We start from the raw sequence: 23551 nt of genomic DNA, 5'->3' as shown, positions 1-23551 counted from the left end.
AGTTGTCAGTAAATATTGGTAGTTGTCCGTAAGTATTGGTAGTTGTCAGTAAGTATTGTTAGTTGTTAGTAGTAAGTATTGTTAGTTGTCAGAAAGTATTGTAAGTTGTCAGTAAGTAGTGTTAGTTGTCACTAAGTATTGTTAGTTGTCAGTAAGTATTGTTAGTTGTCAGTAAGTATTGTTAGTTGTCTGTAAGTATTGTTAGTTGTCAGTTTGTGCACCTTGCTTCAAGTAAACTAACTGAGCCTGTACAGAAAAAGTATGAGAACCTTTAAACTTGCCCATGTGATGTAACTGAAATATGGCATGAAGTAATTATAGGTGAAAGATGTATTGTTGTAGTAATGACATTTTGGCTTTTGAAGAATATTTGATATTAAATAACTGCCTCTAAAATTAGCATTTCTCTGTGCAGTTTTGATCTAGATATGAATGAAGTTTTCAGATCAATGTTCACTTTCACTGATATGATTATTGAAAGTATTGCATATTTGTTTGAAATAATTTGGTATCTCAATAAGTGTTGCCATACAAATCTTGAAATAATGTTTCAGATTGTCACCAAATACAGTTCTTGTGCACTGACAATTGATTTCTTTTCGTTAACATTTTCAAAATAAAGCAGACCCACATAATTGCACTGAAATTATTAATTCCCCATTTTAGGGGAATGTTTAGTTCAATACTGCAACTGTCCACAAGCAGATAGCAGGGGAGATGTTAATGTGCAAGTAATTACTGTGTGTTAAGCTGACTTGTTTTTGCTGAAATAAAGTTAATAGTTAAAAGTTAATACTTCCTAGTATGGTTTCGAAAAAAACAATAAAAAGGTTGGACAAAATAGTAATTAGACTACAATGTATTTCCAACTTGCCTGTTTCACATAAATGTCACCATTAGCTCTTAAGACAATCTGTTGTGCAGAAAGAAATTTAGCTATTTTTAGCTCACCTGAGCACAATGTGCTCATGGTGAGCTTTTGTGATCGCCTTTTGTCCGTCGTCCGTTGTCCGTCATGTGTCGTCAACATTTGCCTTGTGAACAGAGGTCACATTTATTGTCTGATCTTCATGAAATTTGGTCAAAACATTTGTCCCATTGATACCTCGACTCAGTTTGAAACTGGGGCATGCTTGGTCAAAAACTAGGTCACTAGGTCAAAAAAAAGAAAAACCTTGTGAACACTGTAGAAGTCACATTTCATGCCCAATCTTCATGTAACTTTGTCAAAATGTTTGTCTTAATGATATGTTGGTTGAGTTCAAAAGTGGTTCCGGTCCGTTGAAAAACATGGCAGCCAGTGGGCTGGGCAGTTTTCCTTATTTGGCTATAGAGAAACCTTGTAAACACTCTAGAAGTCAAATTTTTTGCCCAATCATCATGAAAGTTGATCAAAACATTGGTTTTATTGATCTCTCGGATAAATTTGAAAATGGTCCAGATCGGTGAAAAACATGGCCGCCAGTGGGCGGGGCATTTTTCTCTATATGAATATAGTGAAAACATGTGAACACTATAGAAGTCACATTTTTGGCTCAATTTTCATGAAATTTGGTCAGAACATTTATTTCCTTGATATGAGAGTTGAGTTCGAAAATGGTTCCGGTCAGTTGAATAACATGGCTGCCAGGGGGGTGGCAGTTTTCCTTATTTGGCTTTAGAGAAACCTACCTTGTAAACACTCTAGAAGTCACATTTTTTTCCCAATTGTCACGAAAGATGGTCAAAACATTGGTTTTATTGATATCTCGGACGAGTTCAAAAATGGTCCAGGTGTGTGAAAAAACATTGTTTCCTTGATATGAGAGTTGAGTTCGAAAATGGTTCCGGTCAGTTCAATAACATGGCTGCTGGGGGGGGGGGAGTATTTCTTAATTGGCTGTAGAGAAACCGTGTAAACACTATAGAAGTCACAATTTTTGCCTAATCATCAAGAAAGTTGGTCAAAACATTGTTTTTATTGATATCTTGGACGAGTTCGAAAATGGTCCAGATCGATGAAAAAACATGGCAACCAATGGGCGGGGCATTTTTCTTTATATGTAAATAGTGAAAACATGTGAACACTCTAGAAGTCACATTTGTTTCCTTGATATGAGAGTTAAGTTCGAAGATGGTTCTGGTCAGTTGAATAACATGGCTGCCGAGGGGGGGGGGGCAGTTTTCTTATATTTATAGAGTAAAAAAAGCTTGTGAACACTCTAGAAGTCACATTTTTTGCCCAATCATCATGAAACTAGGTGGAAAAGATTGGTTTTATACATATCACATAACCCTTTCCTTGACAGCCATTTTGCCAATATAAGCCTCTCCAGTTACCACAAGACCTAGCTGCCTGCTGACCAGTGGCTGATAGCCATCTTATCAATGAATGCCGGACAAAACCCCTCCCGGATAAAAACCCTCCCGTCAGTTTTAAAGGGGCCGGACGAAAACCCTCCCATGAATAAACGGGGACGGACAAAAACCCTTCCATGAAAAAAACGGGGGAGGACAAAAACCCTCCCATGAAAAAAAGGGACCGGACAAAAACCCTCCCGTGAAATCTGAGCCACGAATTCAACTATCAACACTTATTTATGAATTTTTAATCCGAAATCTGTAATTTCCGAATGTCATTTCCGACATCTGTATTTTGTTGTCGGTTATCCGAGATATTTATTTTTTGTAATAGTGACTTCACTTCAATAAGTAACATTACACTATATATTGACTAATTAAAATATTTCCGAATTAAAATGTTGTTATTTTACACTCATTTGACGTCAATTATATATGTTTGAACTTAGATTTGTATTATTACTTAGTACTACGATATTCATGATTACTTAGTATGAATAACAAGTAGGGTGTTTATATAAAATATATAAAATATCAAATTGTGCGCCGGCCAGTGCATTAAGAACATCAAAGTCGTGTTTCTTTTTTAGTCATCATCGCAAAAATAACAGAGGCGGACACAGGCTTCCCAAGACATTCTTTATTTCGTTTTATAACAAGTATTATGAAGTCTAGACAGTATAATGTTACATACATTGACAAATAAGCATAATCAATTGATAAACAAAAACCAACATTGTAGACACTTGTGTGCCTTTACACAGATTGCTTTTTATATGTTGCCGATTCACAGTATGATATTTTGAACAAATGTTGTCAGCATTGAGTGATTTTTTCGGATTAATGAAAGCAACATTGTGTGAAGCAAATACATTTGTCGGCGTTTAATTGCTTTTAATTGATTCTGTGATTAAACTACTTAAAAACTTAAAGAAGTTGCAGATTCACAGTTTGCTATTTTGAGTAAATTTTGCGGATTATGAATGCAACAATGTGTGAAGCGATTACATTTGTCGGTGTTTAATTGCTTTCACGGGAGGGTTTTTGTCCGCAGTTGCAGATTCACAGTTTGCTATTTTGATACATATTATTGTATGCCATTAACTAGTTAATTGTAATGATTAGCTGATTAGTGGGCCTAAATAACCGAATCATTGACATATTTGACAATACAGTATGCTTTATATATTGTCTGCAAAAATGCAATTGAAAACGTTACAGTCAAAGCTAAATTAAATAAGTAATTAAGACAAATTATTTACATACTAATGAATTGTTAGTTGTTAACAGAATTTTACTTTCATTTTCGCAAAGTTTTCAGAAACTTCCCGGAAAGCACGTTTTTTGCATGAATAAGCGTATGACGCGATTAAACGTTGCACTGTATCGTATTGAATTCAATCTAAATTTAAATTCACTTGTCTATTAAAGGCCTCATTTTTTGTTTTAATTGATGTTGTTATTATATTGGATTATTGAACATATATGCACATTATAAAGCAGTATGTTTACAGTTAATGGATACACATTTTCTTTCAATTTCACACCCCTGAAAACACAATACACAATACACACAATGGGTAATTTTATCGGATTAATGAATACATCACTGAGTGTTTCTTTTACGGGAGGGGTTTTGTCCGGTCCGGTTTTTTCATGGGAGGGTTTTTGTCCTCCCTCGTTTTTTTCATGGGAGGGTTTTTGTCCGCCCATGTTTATTCATGGGAGGGTTTTCGTCCGCCCCCTATGAAATGACGGGAGGGTTTTTATCCGGGAGGGGTTTTGTCCGTATTCCCTTATCAATATCAGTACCCCATCTTTACAGGCATTATTGGAAAAACGCTGTTTTATGACACTCATTGCTTTTGAACCTGATATTCTCATAAAAATTGAAATATTATTGAAAAATACACGACATGAAAGTTTAAGCTAATAAAATTTCCTTTCCTGTGGTGTAAACTGTATGTTTCTACCTTAATTTATTGGTCAGTTATAGTCATGCAAAGTTGACCGTTGTGTGTTTTACTGCGTTTCAATGCAAATCTACCTCTATGGAAACGCAACCGTCATTGCCTTTAAACCTGATTTTCTCATAAAAGTTGAAATATTATTGAAAAACACTCAACATGAAAGTTTTAGCTAATAAAATTTCCTTTCCTGTGGTGTAATCTTATGTTTCTACATTATTTCATTCATCAGTTATAGTCATGTAAAGTTGACCGTGGTGTGTTTTACTGGGTTTAAATGCAAATATCTTTCCAGCTCATATAGAAACTTTGCGAAGTTGGTGTGTTGAATCAAATACAAATAATTATATTTTGGAATATTATTTTTTTTTATTACTTTCCAAACTACAATTCTTCTTTCTTGAAGATTTTTTTATTTTATAAATTCATTCTGCAAGCCTCAAAATTCATGTAAATTCTTATAAATAACTATAGAAAAACACAGCGTTTCTCAAACAACTTCATGCATTTTCAAAATCAATTGTATTATCTCTTATAAAATTCGTACAATACTTGGTATTTCTATTACATTAATTCACCAAATGATTTATAAACATTTATAGATACTGGTAACAATTTAATTGGATGTTGCATAATGTGCCATGAATATTCATATAATTAATTTGCATTTTGCATTTTATTACCGATCGAAATCAGACAATGTTGGCGTCTTCAGTAAGTCTTCAGTTCGTGTATTTATTTGCAAAATTCCAATTTTAAGCGGCTACTTTATTATCAAATACTCCAGTTTATAATCTGATCGCCGACATATAACTTTATAACCCAGAAGTCGCCGACAAACCCGTGTATTTGTGTATCAAATTACAAAACGCAGAGGTAACATGGCACGCGCGCCAACGTCATCTGCAGACTACTGCTGCGTCCGGTAAACATGTTAATTCTAAGTGTCTAGAACCCGTGTTTCTTATACCTAAATGTTAGATTAGCATGTGGGCTATTAATTATTATGTTGGTCAGTTCAAAGGCATATTGAAGACCGCCGACTGCCTCTTTGTTTTATTGCCCTATCAAGCACCAATAATCCAATATCCTGTGTATTAGGAAACACAAACTTTAGATAAGCACGTGTCGTTTGTAAAAACATTTGAGTGTACATGCCATTAAACATATCGATGTAATTCTCGTATATGATCTCGGAAACAAACATTTACGATATAACGGAATCAAACAACAATAAGAATGAAATCGATTTACACCCAAATCATATTATATCCCTATGGAACGTGTTTATTTTTGCGACATTTTTAACGAGTTATTAATATGTTTTCGGAAAATGTCCAAATTAAATACGGTTTGAGAATAGCAGTTATTTTAGGACATTACGAAATGCCTGAAGCGGGCACATCCTGGAACGTGATTTACGCATGTCAAATGGTAAACCCTCTTCTTGATTGGGCGCCAATTGCATCATAACTTTAAGTAGCAACATTACTGGATGTTTACTCGACAGTTTAGAAAAATGATGAACGCAGGTGTATATGCATTTCTGTTACACTTAAAACATCATTTTAAGCATTTAAATAGCAAATTAAATCGTGCCGCGTAAAAACGCGTATATATCAGGTAATAGATAGGGTAGTAGAAATGCGTAGATAACAGGGAATCGATACAGGCGTAGATACGCGTATTTGACAGGGAACCGATAGGGTCGTAGAAACGCGTACCTGTCAAGGAAAGGGATAATTAATGCCATAATTATTGCCCTTAGATTGTCCAAATTTTCACTTTAGAGGTAAAAATTTTGTTTCAGATTTTATGAATCTTGGTCATAATATTTATTTTTTGTACGCAAAGTTTGATGTTTGGTAAGGGGGGTCAACTCAAAATATATGTCACCAGGTCAAATCTTACAAAAACAAAAACAAAAACACTCCATGTGCCAGAGTTTTGGTTCAATAATGATTAAACTTGACCAGGATGTTTGTCTGGAAAAAATCTAGGTCAAGTTTGAAGTTTGGTAAAGATTGAATGAACCGACTCCTCTCAGGTGAGCGAACTAGGGCCATCTTGGCCCTCTTGTACACAGTTTTGACAAAGTAATCAAACATGGCTCATTAATTGAGTGAAAATCATTATGGTCTCCATGCTTGTGACCATGAATGTATACATGAATTTTATGTTCATGGCTAATTTGATGTGGAATGTGTCAGTTCTCAATCTGCAAATTAACAAGGTTGCCACTGGCAAGATTGCCTAGTAATCAAGAAATAGCTTAATCTTTTCTTTATCACAGTTTCTATTGTGTTTTTGTTTAAGAAAGTACATTGCAACAGGTGACTGTGCAGTATCACTATAGGGTGGACTGTGCAGTATCACTATAGGGTGGACTGTGCAGTATCACTATAGGATGGACTGTGCAATATCACTATAGGGTGGACTGGGCAGTATCACTATAGGGTGGACTGTGCAATATCACTATAGGGTGGACTGTGCAGCATCACTATAGGGTGGACTGTGCAGAATCACTATAGTGTGGACTGTGCAGCATCACTATAGGGTGGACTATGCAGTATCACTATAGGGTGGACTGTGCAGTATCACTATAGGGTGGACTATGCAGTATCACTATAGGGTGGACTGGGCAGTATCACTATAGGGTGGACTATGCAATATCACTATAGGGTGGACTGTGCAATATCACTATAGGGTGGACTGTGCAGCATCACTATAGGGTGGACTGTGCAGCATCACTATAGGGTGGACTGTGCAGCATCACTATAGGGTGGACTATGCAGCATCACTATAGAATGGACTGTGCAGTATCACTATAGGGTGGACTGGGCAGTATCACTATAGGGTGGACTGTGCAATATCACTATAGGGTGGACTGTGCAGCATCACTATAGGGTGGACTGTGCAGAATCACTATAGGGTGGACTGTGCAGCATCACTATAGGGTGGACTATGCAGCATCACTATATGGTGGATTGTGCAGTATCACTATAGAGTGGGCTGTGCAGTATTACTATAGGGTGGACTGTGCAGTATCACTATAGGGTGGACTGTACAGTATCTTTATAGGGTGGACTGTACAGCATCACTATAAGTTGGATTGTGCAGCATCACTATAGGGTGGACTTTGTAGTATCACTATAGGGTGGACTATGCAGTATCACTATGGGGTGGACTGTGCAGTATCACTATTGGGTGGACTGTGTAGTATTACTGTGGGGATGACTGTGCAGTATCACTATGGGGTGGACTGTGTAGTATCACTATAGGGTGGACTATGCAGTATCACTATAGGGTGGACTATGCAATATCACTATAGGGTGGACTGTGCAATATCACTATAGGGTGGACTGTGGTTCCTTTCCAAAAATCCTTTCTTAGAGAGCTTTTGCTATTTATTTGATATGTCATTCTTTCATTATTTTTTCCTTAAACATGTTATCTCAGGATCTAATGATCTGAATTTGATCTGCAATTTACTTTAATTGTTGACATTTTTGCAGGGCATAATAATGTTCTGATTCAATAATGTTTAAGGCATTTATTACCCTTTGATAATTAATAAAAACAATAGAAATAAATGGTTCCGTTTCTATGTCAGATTATCAAAATGTAACATCAAAATTAGATGAAATTTTATAAGCTGCATTATTATGCCCCCCTTCGAAGAAGAGGGGGTATATTGCTTTGCTCATGTCTGTCGGTATGTCGGTATGTCGGTCTGTCAGTCTGTCGGTCCGTCCACCAGGTGGTTGTCAGACGATAACTCAAGAACGCTTGGGCCTAGGATCATGATGACCCCTATTGATTTTGAGGTCACTAGGTCAAAGGTCAAGGTCAAGGTGACCCGAAATAGTAAAATGGTTTTTGAATGATAACTCAAGAACGCATACGCCTAGGATCATGAAACTTCATGGGTAGATTGATCATGACTCGCAGAGGACCCCTATTGATTTTGAGGTCACTAGGTTAAAGGTCAAGGTCACGGTGACCTGAAATAGTAAAATGGTTTCCGGATGATAACTCAAGAATGCATACGCCTAGGATCATGAAACTTCATGGGTAGATTGAGCATGACTCGCAGATGACCCCTATTGATTTTGAGGTCACTAGGTCAAAGGTCAAGGTCACGGTGACCCGAAATAGTAAAATGGTTTTTGGATGATAACTCAAGATGCATATGCCTAGGATCATGAAACTTCACAGGTAGATTGATCATGACTCGCAGATGACCCCTATTGATTTTGAGGTCACAAGGTCAAAGGTCAAGGTCACGGTGACCCGAAATAGTAAAATGATTTTCGGATGATAACTCAAGAACGCTTTTGCCTAGGATCATGACACTTCATAGGTACATTGATCGTGACTCACAGATGACCCCTATTGATATTCAGGTCACTAGGTCAAAGGTCAAGGTCACAGTGACAAAAAACGTATTCACACAATGGCTGCCACTACGACGGACAGCCCATATGGGGGGCATGCATGTTTTACAAACAGCCCTTGTTACAGGTGGAAAAGTCATGTTGTCATTTCTTTTCACGCTAGTGAGTTTAATACAGTTATTGCCCCTGGAATAATAATTAGTTTCCGCACAATTAAACCATATGTTGCCTGATGGCATGATGAGAGAGCATACATCAGTTTCATTGATATTCTTGTCTTTGACTTGTTTAAAGATAGGACTTTCTAGGACTCGTTAATCATATTGAACACATAGTCATCCTTTCGTCTTGCATAACACTGTAAACAAAGAGTCCTTTCTGTCATTTTTGGTTCAATGCAGATTATTCATGACTTGTGGATAGCACTGAATACAGAGTCTTTTATGCCTCAGAATTAAGGCACACTTTTTCTACATTGGCTGTCTGTCTGCCTGTGCACACTTTTTGGTTTCTGCTTTCTTACTCAACCAGTTTTCATTTGATTGTCAACAAACTTTCTTCAAATGTTTATTTTCATTAAATGGAGACCAAGTGTGATCACCAGCCATATCTCACCAGGCACTTTGGAGTAATGGCCCTTGAATTTCTCAATCAATGGCTCATTGATGGTTTCCGGTTTCTTACTTGCCCAGTTTTAAGATTATTATCAACAAACTTTCTAAAATGAACATATCGATAATTTTAATGCGCATACAAATGGAAGCAACATTCAATAATCTGCTTAATCCTTTGCAATTATTGCCATTTAATTTCACAGAACAGGGTTTTGCGATAATATGCGCTATGTAACTCAACCAAATTTAAGTTTATTGTCACATATTTCTTATAACACTAATAAATGAATGACTTGTGTGAATACATACTCCGGTGAGTTTACTTGTGAGATACAACCCATCACAATTTCATGTGGTGTTATGTATATTGTTGGGTCAATGAATGATGTGAGATACAACCCATCATAATTTCATGTGGTGTAATGTATATTGTGGGGTCAATGAATGATGTGAGATACAACCCATCATAATTTCATGTGGTGTAATGTATATTGTGGGGTCAATGAATGATGTGCGATACAACCCATCACAATTTCATGTGGTGCAGGGGACAAAAATTCCACTCGTCCGCTCGTATTGACGAGTGAAATCTTGACAGGACGAGTGTCTTTCCCTAAAGCTTTAGTCCTACATGACGAGCGAAAAAAAGCTGATGTTAAAATATGTATTTTCTGACCAGTAAGACTCTTTTTCAGTTAATAAAATCATTTTCTTAAAGCATATCTATTCCGAAAGTAGAACGCGAATAATCCGGAAATTGTAATTGTAATTTCTTACAGCGCGTTGTTATGCGAGACTGCGTCCCGAGTAAATATTGGCTTTTTGGTGTAAACTTTGGGCGTCCAGGTTGACAGGGAACCATCCGACTGCATTTAATGTAAGTTACAAGATAAGTATTGATGCAATTTAAAAGCATCAAAGGGCGTCGGAAATGTCAGTGTAAAAAGCACTTAATGAAGTAACATGGAACGATTTTTTTTCTACTGTAAATATTAATATTTTGGCCGATTATTTTAATCAAAATAGAAAAAGATACTGGTATAACCAGTATCTATGATTTTGTGTTATAACCCCCAAATAACCATAATCTATGATGTTGTGTTATAACCCCCAAATAACCATTATCTATGATTTTTTGTTGTAACCCCCAAATATTTCATAGTTCATTTTATTAACATTGGTTTCCTTTTTTTACTGACATCCGTGTGCAATTTTCATAAATGGAACAGAACTGTGTAGGTTTTTAAAAATCTGCTTCATCTCACAAAATGCGCATTGATAGTGTCACCTAAAAAGTCCATACCAAAGAGTCATATCACCTGGATAGTAATACGTGTCGCGCTTCGCGCTCTATATGTGGTTCTTAAAAAAAAGTCCTAGGAGTGATTGACTGTAGGGAAACGGGTTGCTGGTACACAGCTCCTCCTTGATAAGCGTCTGCTTCCTTTATCACAACTCATTGTTACAATCAAGAATGCGTGTCGCGCTTCGCGCTCTATATATGGTAGAGATAGTACTTAGGGCCTATGATAGACAACCATTAATAACAACAAAAATACATGCACAATATATGTGTCGTTTGCATTTACTTGTTAATATAAAAACACATGCATTTTTATAAGGTATTTTAGAGATGTAAGAAATTTTATTTAACGTCACCACGCCGCATCCATTAATTTTAATAAAAATGTGCAACGTTGTATTTAGGTCGCATTAAAACGCAGTATTTTTAAATTCCATTTAAAATATAATATATATAAATATATAAATAAAATAAATAATATAAAAAAAAAATGTCCCCCGCCTGGGAATCGAACCCACCAACTCCCGATCGCTAGGCGGACACCTCATACACTACACCACGGCGACTGTTGCAAGTTTCAGCCAAAAATGTTGACTATTTATTTAAAGTTTCACCGGTTCGCGTATTTGCCCAGTCCCTGTGATCTTTTATTAGTGCCCAGTCCCTGTGTTTAGCTATTAATTAAAAGAATAAACTTTGCATTATTGGCAATAAATGTTGTAATAAATATAATATGCACAAATGCAGTACTTATTTACACTAGTTTACACAAAAAATCACCACAATGCAAGATATTCTTAAAACAAAAATATATACATTGATCCGTACAATAACTGCTACTCCCATAAGCGAAAACAAATGCATTACATACTAGTCGCCGCTATCCAGAGCGACGCCAATGATTTTAAAGAATGATTTAACCGCCAAGTACGGTTTTAAAGCAGTCTGAAAAATCATCTAAAAAATATCTGACATATGAGTGTTCTTTAAAGGGGACTGGAGCGATTTTCAAACGTCCGAAATGGAAAGCACGCGAGTATTAGAAAAAAGGAAAACACAAATGTGTCTTCATTTATTTATTTTGTGTTCCTCATAAAGAAAGTAACGCATTTCACTGCTTTAACAGGTCTTTTGTGATCAGCTGGCATGAATAACTGAGTAATCAGCATTTTAGCAGTGATATAGGAAACTTTATTAGATATATCCAGTGATATTTTTACAAATTTTCTCATCTGAGTCCTGGGATTCGATAACTTGCAAATCTATGAGTCCCCGAATTGAAAGAATGAGTCCAAATATTAAACAATATTATTTTTTGAGAGATTTCAATGCATTTTTGGGACTCATATAGTTCGAAACTTTGAATCCCCAGAGGTTTTTGTGAGCCCAGGACTCAGGACTAGCAGGTAAAAAAATCACTGTATATCAGCCCTTTGCAATCTTTGACACACATATTTGAAGGACAAGTGCACGTGTTTACAGGACGAGTGAAAATTTTAATGCACTTGTCCTGCAGGACGAGTGCAGTTTAGAAATATTTTTGTCCCCTGTGGTGTATTGTATATTGTGGGGTCAATTAATGTTGTGAGATACAACCCATCACAATTTCATGTGGTGTAATGTATATTGTGGGGTAAATGAATGATGTGAGATACAACCCATCACAATTTCATGTGGTGTAATGTATATTGTGGGGTCATGTGGTGTAATGTATATTGTGGGGTCATGTGGTGTAATGTATATTGTGGGGTCATGTGGTGTAATGTATATTGTGGGGTCAATGAATGAGGCACTGAGGGGCATTTATATATCTTGGACATGTTTCTTGTTTGGAATCGGATTCAATTCTCATAATGTTTTGTCTACTTAAATACATTTCACTATAATGTTAGTTTATCTCTCTTAAATAGTTATGTTTATTTTTTTATTTTTTCAATCTGACAAGATCATTGTGAATATACAACTTTATACAACTCATCATATTTCATAACTGTTCCTCTGTTGTTCTTTTCTTTTCTCTCTAAAAAATATATATATAAGCATATCTTGTATAACATGTCTGAACTTTATTGCTTTGTACAATCACTATGTTGTATGATCATAAACATGTTTACATGGTATGTATGATATTGAATAATAAAAAAAAAAAAAAAAAAAAAATTTCTTGTTTGACTCATGGAGCACAGTAGACAATGGAGACTTCTTTGATTTGTGGATCATAGTGAGCACAAATTTTCCCGTTAACGTTTGGAGCACAGTGACCTTAGAGTCTTATCTTTTACTAGTGGATCACAGTGAAAGTAGAGTCCTTTATCCTGCGTCTGTTGCAAACATTGACCTAATGAAGCATGGTCGCATAAACTAGTTGATATCTTGCAGTACTGCATGTGACCACTATCTAACCGTAAGTATGTATGCCTTCGCGCCGCTGAACATGTTTTACCTTTAACAATATGTACATGTGAAGTTCCTGCGAAATGTTTTGTCAATACAAAATGATAGTAACAGTAATAAATGTGTATTAAATTTAAGAAAACATAATTATGGCTATTAAGTACTCAATTTTGCCTTTAAATTTATTTACTCATAACCTTTAATATAAGGCATTTCTCTATATAAATAGCAAGATTGCACTCCTCTAATACACACTTATGTTCGGTCATCTGCAATTTTATTTTCTAATGAAATATCATTTAATCCAACAAAACACTTTGTTAAAGACATAATTTAAAATAAAACAGGATAAATCTTATACATGGTTAGTGCCGAGATGGAAAAAGTTTCATGTCTTCTCTTTTACTTGTGATCATATACAGCTGTTCACATAGGCATAACAAGGGCTGCGTATCATGCTTAATATAGCATGTGAAAAATTATGCTATGGGTTTTCCATATTTAACCCACCATTATGATAGGTTTTAATAAGTGGAGAAAATCCACTTTTTCACAAAATTAATCCAAGAATTATAGGTGTTTTTGCCTAGGCATAACATCAGATCAATTCTGAGCTATTGATTATGTGATGGAGTTATTCCTTAATGATAAAAAACAGCTGAAATGGATTCTCCTCACATCAATTTAGAACAAATGATCTAGATCTTATTGATGAATATACTGATTGTTGCTCTTGTGTTATACCCAGAAGCTAGCTTTCATTTCCTCTATAAATGTGATGATAAGAAGGCAATTATGTTTAAAACTAGATGAATAACTTCAAATTTAGTTATTGAATGAAGTCAAACAAGGATGTTATTACGCCATTTATTTTCCTATTTATATTATGCATTGTTCATTTCTGAATCCTATACATCAAGTCAGTTTGCAAGTGATTTAGATAGATTGTGAGTGATTTTATATAAAGTGGTAACTTACACAAATGGAAGTTAAAATCAAACAATACTGTGAAATTATAAAGGACTTATCACAATGTTTGTTTTGCTTCATTTGGGAAGAGCTTTAAGTTGACAATCATGATTTTAATAGCAAGGATTGCAAGAAAACAGATGTATCTCTGTAACACTGATATATAGTTACAGCATAAGAGCACTAAAACACACAGCTAAAAATTTTAATAAAAATATGGTTATAACTTTGGATAATTGTTACTCAGTTTGGATGGCTAAGTAAATAAAAAATGGTTGTTTTGTATGTTTTTTCACTATGTGACAATAGTTTGTATGAATGGAGATGATGACATTAAAGTTTCTTAAAGATATATAGCTTTTGCCGATTTTGCTTCAGCAATTTTCAAATAAAACTACAACATGACTAAGAGAATAAAAGAACTTATCAAATCACATGTAAGTATGAACTGTTCTTTTTTTAATATACATGTAAATATCTAGATGAAACATGCCTAAAAAATAACAACTTTCTCATCATAATGACGTCATGAATTTCAGTAAAGTTGTAAAAAAGGGACAGCACATTTTCTGAGGTAGGGGCATTTATGATTGTCTGTAATTAAAGCAACATTGTTTGCTAGTCTGAATATTGGCTGTCCGGCTAGCGCAGTGGTTGGTACACTCGCTAAATCTCACCTAGGCGACCTTGGTTCAATAGCCGTTCCCTGTAGCGTGTGAGTTTGTTTGGACCGTTCACCATACCGGAGAAGTGGAGTCTTTTTGTTACAACAAAATAGATGAAAATTGAAGCTATAATTCTAAATTTGCCCAAACGTCATTGAGTCTAGTAAGGTTTTTAGGGAGAAGTCCTGGGGCACAATCCAGGTCCACACATAATGTAGCCTCTGGCGGGGAAAGGACCTCATCAACCATGAAGTACAGCCACAATCTCAAGACTAAAAAAAACATGGCTGCCAGGGGGCGGGGCATTTTTCCTTATATGGCTGTAGTAAAACCTTGTTAACACTCTAGAGGCCACATTTATTGTCCAATCTTGATGAAATATGGTCAGAAGATTTGGTATAATGATACTTGGATGAGTTTGAAAATGGTTAGGTTTGCTTGAATAACATGGCCACCAAGGGGCGGGGCATTTTCCCGTATATGGCTATATAAGGCTATAGTAAAATGTTGTTAACACTGTAGAGGCCACATTTATTTCCAGATCTTCATGAAATTTGGTCAGAAGATTGGTTTTAATGATATCTTGGATGAGTTCGAAAATGGTTACGTTTGCTTGAAAAACATGGCTGCCAAGGGGCGGGGCATTTTTCCTTATATGGCTGTATATGGCTTTAGTAAAATCTTGTTAACACTCTAGAGGCCACATTTACTGTTCAATCTTCATGAAACTTGGTCAGAAGATTCATCCCGATAATATCTTGGACGAGTTCAAAAATGATGCCGGTTGGTTGCAAAACATGGCTGCCAGGGGGCGGGGCATTTTTCCTTATATGGCTATAGTTAAACCTTGTTAACACTCTAGAGGCCACATTTATTTTCTGATCTTTGTGAAACTTGGTCCCAATAATATCTTGTTATCTCAGGTGAGCGACTTTGGGCCTTTCAGGCCCTTTTGTTAACGCTTAAAACCAATTAGTGTCATTGCAAAGGTAATAATGGCAGTTTACTTGTATATAAATCTTTAAATTTTGGTAGTGGTCATGAATTTCTTTGTCCTGATAAAAAGTGCACAAAAAATTGGTGTGGGTGTATTTATTTGTAAATAAAAATTGAGTAGCGGGTACAACATTGAGATCATTTGATTTCCATTAAAAGTTTTGTTTTAAATTTCAACTAAAGTACTGCGGTATCTAGCGAATTATATGGCATTGATATTTCCTCATAATAAAATATAATTTAAACACGCTGTATTGTTACCCTTACGCTGTTTCAGTTCTTACATTAGGACTATTTATAAAGGTAAATTCGAATCTGTGCACAATTATATTTTATACTTTTTTACGGCAAGAATTCTTCTTTTTAGCTGATTCGCAAGCGATCATAAATGAAAATAAAAAATATATTTTACATTTTGGTTTTTATGATAAATACAGATATGTATGTAGTTATGAAAATGTGTATTGTAGAATTGGTTTGCAATGATTACCATACATATATGTAGCAGCGCGGTATATAAAATGAAAACATTTGGGAAATTTGACAAATGAACCGCAATAAAATTATGTTAGACATTTCTGGAGTTATATCGCGTGCCGGATATATCGCGCTCGCGATGTTCGGACCCCACCAACTGCGATATATCGGCGTTGCAGTGTATAGGCCAAATGGCCTTTATAATTAGTGAGTTATAGCTCTTGAAATATTTGAATTGAAATTTTAGCCCTTGAGTAACCTTAATTTAGACCCTTCAGCCATTTTCTCTTACCAAGTTTTTAAGAGATCTTCACCAAATTTTATGAAACTGTCTTTTGGCATACTATGTAGGCAAGGATTGATTATTAGTCAAATATTTAACTGATTTTTACATTTTCTGAATACACTTACAAGTAGAATGGTCATAATTGTTTTATTAACAGCTGTTCATTCATTTGGACCAATACATTTAGAATTATTTTCAAATGCATAATGCAAATATGTGCTATTCATTTCAATTCAATGGCATTTTCTATATGAATCGGTTGTACATTTCGTATTCTGCCTGCCTTGTTATCATCCTAATATCATTTGAAGCAAATCATTGAGACTGTTGTTCTTCTGTACATGATGCCTCTTGATTGTTGGGTTGATTACAAGTTGATGAAGAAGGCAGTTCGTGTTTTCTATATTGATCAGAAGATCAGAAGATCAGAAGAGCCAACAAGACCAGCAGTTTAACATCTTAATCGGATGCCAGATATAAAAAAAATTGCTGGCTAAAGCAGTGTTCGTGTTTACTTATTAAGCAATAATTTTGCTGTTGCATGCATGGGAGGCAGTGCAAATTTAATTAAAACATTAATTTGCTTGAAATAATAAGTCCCTTTCTTATAAAAATACACGAACACAAGCCAGTGAATCCATAGTATCATACTATAAGTGTTAAGTTGAGTCAGTCATTTTATTGTTGAGCTTTTCATATTGTTTAAGAGTGTATTGTGTAATAATCGTATTTAATTTTAGAAAACAAATGTTTATTATTTTCTTACAGATTCTTGACATTTATCTGCTTATGAAAAAATGTATATCAATGAGTAAGAAGTTGAAAAACACAAATAGATGTCTGTTATTCGATCCCACAATTTGCCTTATTTGATTCAAATATTGGTACTTGACCAAATCTGTTTGGGACAGAACAATGTTGTTGGCACGAGACTTGCCCGCTAGAGTTTACCAGAGAAATTGACGCTCGGGAGAGTAAAGTTTGTTAAATACTTTACCAACTGGGCAAGTGCTGTTTTTTTGGTTTAAAATGTAAATACAGTTCCAGAACCTCTGACACATCGATACAAAGTGCAAACTATTTTTGACAATTAAAGTGACGTCACGGGCACAGTAAAAATAATTCTTAAAATTGGCTGCACTTGTTTCTTAGATGTCAGGAAGTTTGTAAATCACAACTTTTCAGTATTTCTCTGAAAATCCTAGATAAATGTATTCGCAATTTTAATGCTTAGACCGTTTAATTACGGCAAATATTCAACTTGGTAAAACACTTGCTCAATTAACCGTTTAACTCCTGCTTCCATTCTCTGCAACGAAAGGCGGAGCTATGCACATGCTTTTACTTAATTGGACGATTGCCAATAAGTAACAAACAAATGATTGGTTCAGCAGATTGATTGCGAGACAAAGGAAGCAACTTTTGTCGGCGAGAAAAGTGTTTATGGCTTCAGACAGGAAGAGGCTTGAGTGCAAATTTTCGCAAGACTTGAACTGATGCCATTACTCTTTGTTTGCTATTTCAGTAAAAAAAAGAACACTAGCTTACATTAAACTTTTGATTTAATTATCAAAGCATAAGTGAAGTTGAAAATGTGACTATTTTAATTCTCATTATTTGAAATACGACGGTTTGTGTTGTAAATCCATGAGTTTTCATGACAACAACAACTTTAACAATCAGTACGCGAGGATCGATCTTCCTAGATTTTTATTAAAAACAATTAATGAATGATCTCATAAGTCGAGACTATAATTTTAATCAATTTTTGGAGGAAAAAAATCTTAACTCATGACAGCATTTTTAGCTCGACTATTATATATGAAATATATATATAGTGGAGCTATCCTACTCACCCCGGCGTTGCCGTTCCCCTTCCCGTGTCCGTTGGCGTATGGTGCAAATGTTAAAGTTTGCGTACTACCTCAAATATTTTCAATGTCCCTTGACATATTGCTTTCATATTTTGCATACTTGTTAACCATCATGACCCCAACCTATAAACAAGAGCAGACAACTGTATCGAGCATTATGACAGAGTAATTGCCCCTTTTATACTTAGATTATGCATATTATTGATAAATCTATGTTAAAGTTTGCGTACTACCCCAAATATTTTTTTATGTCCTTTGACATATTGCTTTTATATTTTGCATACTTGTTTACCAACATGACCCCAACCTATAAACAAGAGCAGATCACTGTATCAAGCAATTTGACATAATTATTGTCCCTTTTATACTTAGAATATGCATATTATTGATAAATCTACATGTATGTTAAAGTTTGCGTACTACCCCAAATATTTCCTATGTCCCTTGACATATTGCTTTCATATTTTGCATACTTGTTTACCAACATGACCCCAACCTATAAACAAGAGCAGACAACTGTATTAAGCATTTTGACAGAATTATGGCCCCTTTAATACTTAGATAATTGAACATTTTGCTTAAATTGCTATTACTTCTTTATTTATGATCAGATTTTATTGATACTTTGACAAAACAACACTTACCTGAATACCACATTGGATTCTACCCAAACAATACCCCACACCCAAACCCAGAATCCCAACCCCCCCCCCCCCCCCACCCCCCAAATTTTTTTTTTCCTTTTTTTATTTTTGAAAGATCATCTAATAAATGACCACACCCCACATTATACCCCCCTCTCAACCCCCCTCCCCCCCCTCCCCCCCCCCCTCCCCCCCCCCAAAAAAAATATGTTTTTTTTCCTTTTTTTATTTTTGAAAGATCGTCTAATAAATGACCACACCCCACATTATACCCCCTTCTCAACCCCCCCCCCCACTCCCCCAAAAAATAAAATAAATAATTATATTTTTATTTTTCCTTTTTTTATTTTTGAAAGATCGTTTAATAAATTATTGAATATGAACTATTTCCCTGTCATGGCTTTCCTTATACTGTCAAGCAATCGAATAGTCGAGCGCGCTGTCCTCTGACAGCTCTTGTTACTGTATAGTATTGACTGATAGATGTTTGTTTATAACAATGAGACAAAGTCAGATGATAGTTAAAGTTAAGAAAAAGTTTCTGGTTGAACATTTCGATAAATATAGATTTTTTTTAAAATTCAGGTCGAGAAGATTAAAGTGAAGGCGAGTGGATTGTCAGGCCTACTCCCCTTGCAGGGCGAGTGGCTCTGGATTTTTTTTTTCAAGGCCTGATTAACATTCAATCATACATGCCATACATCCTGGATTGTCCAGGATTGTCCCGGAAATGAAGACCGTGCCCCGCAGTCCCCGAAATCTGTCAAATGTCCTGGATTTTACAAAATCCATATATACTGTATTACATGTACCTTATCTAAGGCTTAACTGCGCCTAGAATCGGAAACTCTAAATGTATCCCAGAAAATTATACTTATAACTCTTAGTGTTTCTTCCTGCAGATAATGCGACTTGTACACAAAAGCGATTTGGTGCTTTTTCTAACACTAAAAACATGTGGCATGTTACATGTATCTAGTAACGGAAGTAGTAATGTTTAATTTGACGTTAATAGTGTCTAGTGTATTTCGGATACTGTAGGCTTTCGAAATGCATATATATTGCGATATGTATACATGTCCCAGAAAATCGGCAAATATCCTGGAAAATTGAGCTCAATGTCCCGGAATCAGTTTGAAAATTTATCGCATGTATGATTCAATACTATAGCACCTGAAATGTTTCCTCAGTTTAGATCTTCTTGTTCTTTTAAACTGAAAACTTCTTTCCAGTTTTATGATGATCTTAACTGTTGCAAAGCAGAGAAGAGTCAATTTTCTTTTAAATGTAAAAATTGTAAAAAAAAAATGTCAAATAAAAAAACAAAAAACACTAGAGATTCTAAAAAGATTGTAGCAAACCCTGTTTCCTCACTTTGATTCCACAAGTTTACCTTGAACCGAATCGAATGTAATATTGTATCAGCAGTTCATTCCAGCTTTTGCTCATTTTAATACCATATGTCAATGTGTACAATCGCAATGACCTGGACTTCCTGTATGCATTGAACTACAGATTGTACTTTTTTCAGTCGGAGTCCAAGCTGTTTTCACCCGCTGCAGACAAGACATCTGTCAACTCCCTCCTGCCTGCGAACAAAGTCACCAAACGGGAATCACTCAAGGTACCATCGTAGCGAATTTATTTTAAATTTCAAGGTTGAAATAAATTGTCTAAGTGGGTATTATCTAGAATGTATCTGATCAATTGTTATAATTATTTCTTTGGTCAACCTTACTTGAATTAATGCCAATACAATTTGTTTGCTCAATGTGAAATGATGATCTCACTCAAGTAATTTAATTGATATTGTTAATAAATTGTATTTAGTGTGAGATATGAAAGGGTTAAATGACCAAATTTAATGCGTAATAGAACAATTTATGGAAAAGAGCCTATTACTGTGAAACCATTTATTTTCGACAGCACAAAATTTCGTCATTTTTATAAAAATGACGATTTCGTCAGCACTTAAATTCGCCGATTTCTGATTTTGAATTTAAAAAAAATGCGTCAGTCAATATCCGATTTGTGTGTAATACATATTCGCGATCAATCGCAGTTGCGAAAAATCGTGGTATGAATGCGGGAACACACTTGAGAATCACTGCAGGAGGTGGGCCTGTTTGTCACATGTCAATTAACTAGTCTTTTGTTATCAAGGGACAGTAATGGACCCTCTTAATGTATGCCCTTCACACGTTCATTGTTATTATTAGCGGACAAGTGGGATCGAATAACCGTTAACGAGTGTTTGTAACAACGAAGCCAATTGCCAATTAGTCTTATTCTATCAAATAGCAAATCAAACTAGTCACTTTTGTTTATTTTCTATGGTATGTGTTCTAGTTGGTATGATTTTTATTAAAATGCTGTCAATACCGTTTAAAAACTGTTTGTGTTATACGAAAGAGGTTCCAGATTGTAAAGTGTTTGTTTTTTTTCAAATAAAATGCTTTTTTATTCTGATATCAACCTTAAAATTATAAACTCTATGTGTGTGTTTGTTCTTAAAAAGTAAACTACCGGTATATAAATCAATGTCAATAATTTAAAAATAAATAAATTGATACATATAAAATAGATAAAATAGTAATAAGTGTGGTTAAACGCAAACAATCAAACAACAAACAGCAATTAAAATATTCTTTATTAATTTGTGATAAATACGCATGTTGATCACACATCGTCATCTTTTCATTTGGTTTATTGTCTTTCATCGGCATTCGCTGCGTGATGGCTAATATGCAAAACCCCTGAAAAACACAATGCACCTAATGGGTAATAAAGTTATAAACAATTAGCGCTAATTCATTACCATTCTATTTAAACGAAGTCAACGCATTCGATACAGCTGTACTGCACACGCGTTTTAAAGAAGTGTAACGTGTCAGTTAAGTACCTTGTGTAATCTACATCACTTTGTTTCAAAACCGGATTAATCTTGATTACGAAACAGCAGTGAATGTGTGCATGGATTATGTTGGAATTTAATGCCTCATGTCTACGGTAATTTTAAAATATTGATCAACTTGGTGTTTGTTTTTGTTCAAACATAGAGCATGATTGTTCGTTAGGATCTTAAATTCGCCGATCGGTCGACTGACGAAATTTATGAAAATTAATGCCTAACGTTTAATAATGGTTTCACAGTATACAGTAAGTACAGACAGGAAAGAACACATATAAAGGATATAAGTGTACACTTTTCTTAGGGAAAATTACCCAAATAATGTCCATTCTAAGAGTTTGATGTATATAAATGCTAGATTCTAATTAATATATTGTTCTCAGGTGAGCTGTTTGATGAGTCAGGCATGGTTATGAGAGTGTTTTAATATTTTACCCCCCGTTCACACATAGACGCCGCTTGTACTATGATAAAAGCGTGGCCCAAAATGTGGCCGATTGTGACAAATCGCAGGAGAAATGTAGTGGAGTCTTTATTAGCGCAGTATGATTGCGGTAGAGTCTTCATGATCTGAGAGCTCTACGCTCTCCCCACGCTTATTTTGAACATGCTCAAAACAAGCGTAGCGGGATCGTGGCCAACAAGAAACAAGAAGAAAAAAGTCGAAATGAAGACCATAATTTGCCAAGTTGCTCGATTTAGACTCCGATAGGCCTCGATCTGCCCCGATCCAAACCTTTTTCAGATCGTGGATTGATCAAGATGATCGTCGTAAAGTCGCAGCATTATGAGAACGGGGGGTTAGACAGACAAACCTTGTTACCACTCTAGTTAAGCCAGTGTATTGGTCAGATTTTGTATTTGACAATATCTAGGCAAAGTACGAATTTGAGTCAGGTGAGGTTAACAAACTAGGTAACCAGATAATAGTAAAGAAAAAAATCGCAGTAAAAATGTCTTTCTTAAACTTAATCTCAGTTCAGTTCAGCCAGAAATTATTTGGTTGAATTGCTGCATTTAAAATGTAACAGAAGCAATTTGACAAAGGTGAGCAATACAGGGCCATTGTGGTTGTCTTCAAATTAAAGTTTGCTGTTTAAAGAAGGAATTGACGCATAAACAATGTTTTCACTGCAGTGATAAATATGTAAATTACACTGTAACTCCAATATAACGCGGATGACAGGGTCCAAGCCACGCAACAGCTTTATAAACGGACAGCGTTATAAGTTTTGAGCTCATTTATTGCAGGGGGCTATAAAAACAGGTATAGTATAGCCTATAATATGGGTCCTAAGTATTGCCATGCTGTGTTGTCATCCGCAAATACATGAATATAAACCGAATCGAAGGATACAGAGCCCTCAATCTATCAAATCTGCCGCCGAATTTCAGCGGCAGTCCCCCACCAGAAAAGTATACTTTTTTCCCCTTTTGGGGGGAAAAATTCCCCCTAAAAAAAAAAAAAAAAAATTTTTTTTTATGTCCCTCACTATAGTAGTGGGGGACATATTGTTTTTGCCCTGTCTGTTGGTCTGTTGGTCTGTTTGCGCCAACTTTAACATTTTGCAATAACTTTTGCTATATTGAAGATAGCAACTTCATATTTGGCATGCATGTGTATCTCATGAAGCTGCACATTTTGAGTGGTGAAAGATCAAGGTCAAGGTCATCCTTCAAGGTCAGAGGTCAAATATATGTGGCCAAAATCACT

At 35.4% G+C, this 23551-nt stretch overlaps 1 protein-coding gene across 7 annotated transcripts in view; it reads left to right on the top strand.

Annotated features, from left to right (window-relative positions):
• LOC127854190 (oxysterol-binding protein-related protein 8-like) overlaps positions 1 to 23551 on the top strand; it is a 157023-nt gene that overhangs the window by 66419 nt on the left and 67053 nt on the right. For 6 of the 7 annotated variants that reach the window (XM_052389203.1, XM_052389206.1, XM_052389204.1 and 3 more), the window contains one exon: positions 20458 to 20550. In XM_052389203.1, the coding sequence (XP_052245163.1) occupies positions 20458 to 20550 (93 nt within the window). Of the gene's footprint in view, positions 1 to 13934; positions 14422 to 20457; positions 20551 to 23551 lie in introns of those variants that run through there. The other variant, XM_052389208.1, reaches the window with a different exon arrangement.

Source organism: Dreissena polymorpha, chromosome 12 (assembly GCF_020536995.1).
Source record: "Dreissena polymorpha isolate Duluth1 chromosome 12, UMN_Dpol_1.0, whole genome shotgun sequence".
Lineage (NCBI taxonomy): Eukaryota > Metazoa > Mollusca > Bivalvia > Myida > Dreissenidae > Dreissena > Dreissena polymorpha.
Note: the sequence above shows the minus strand (reverse complement) of the source record. Positions and strands in the feature narration are given on the sequence as shown.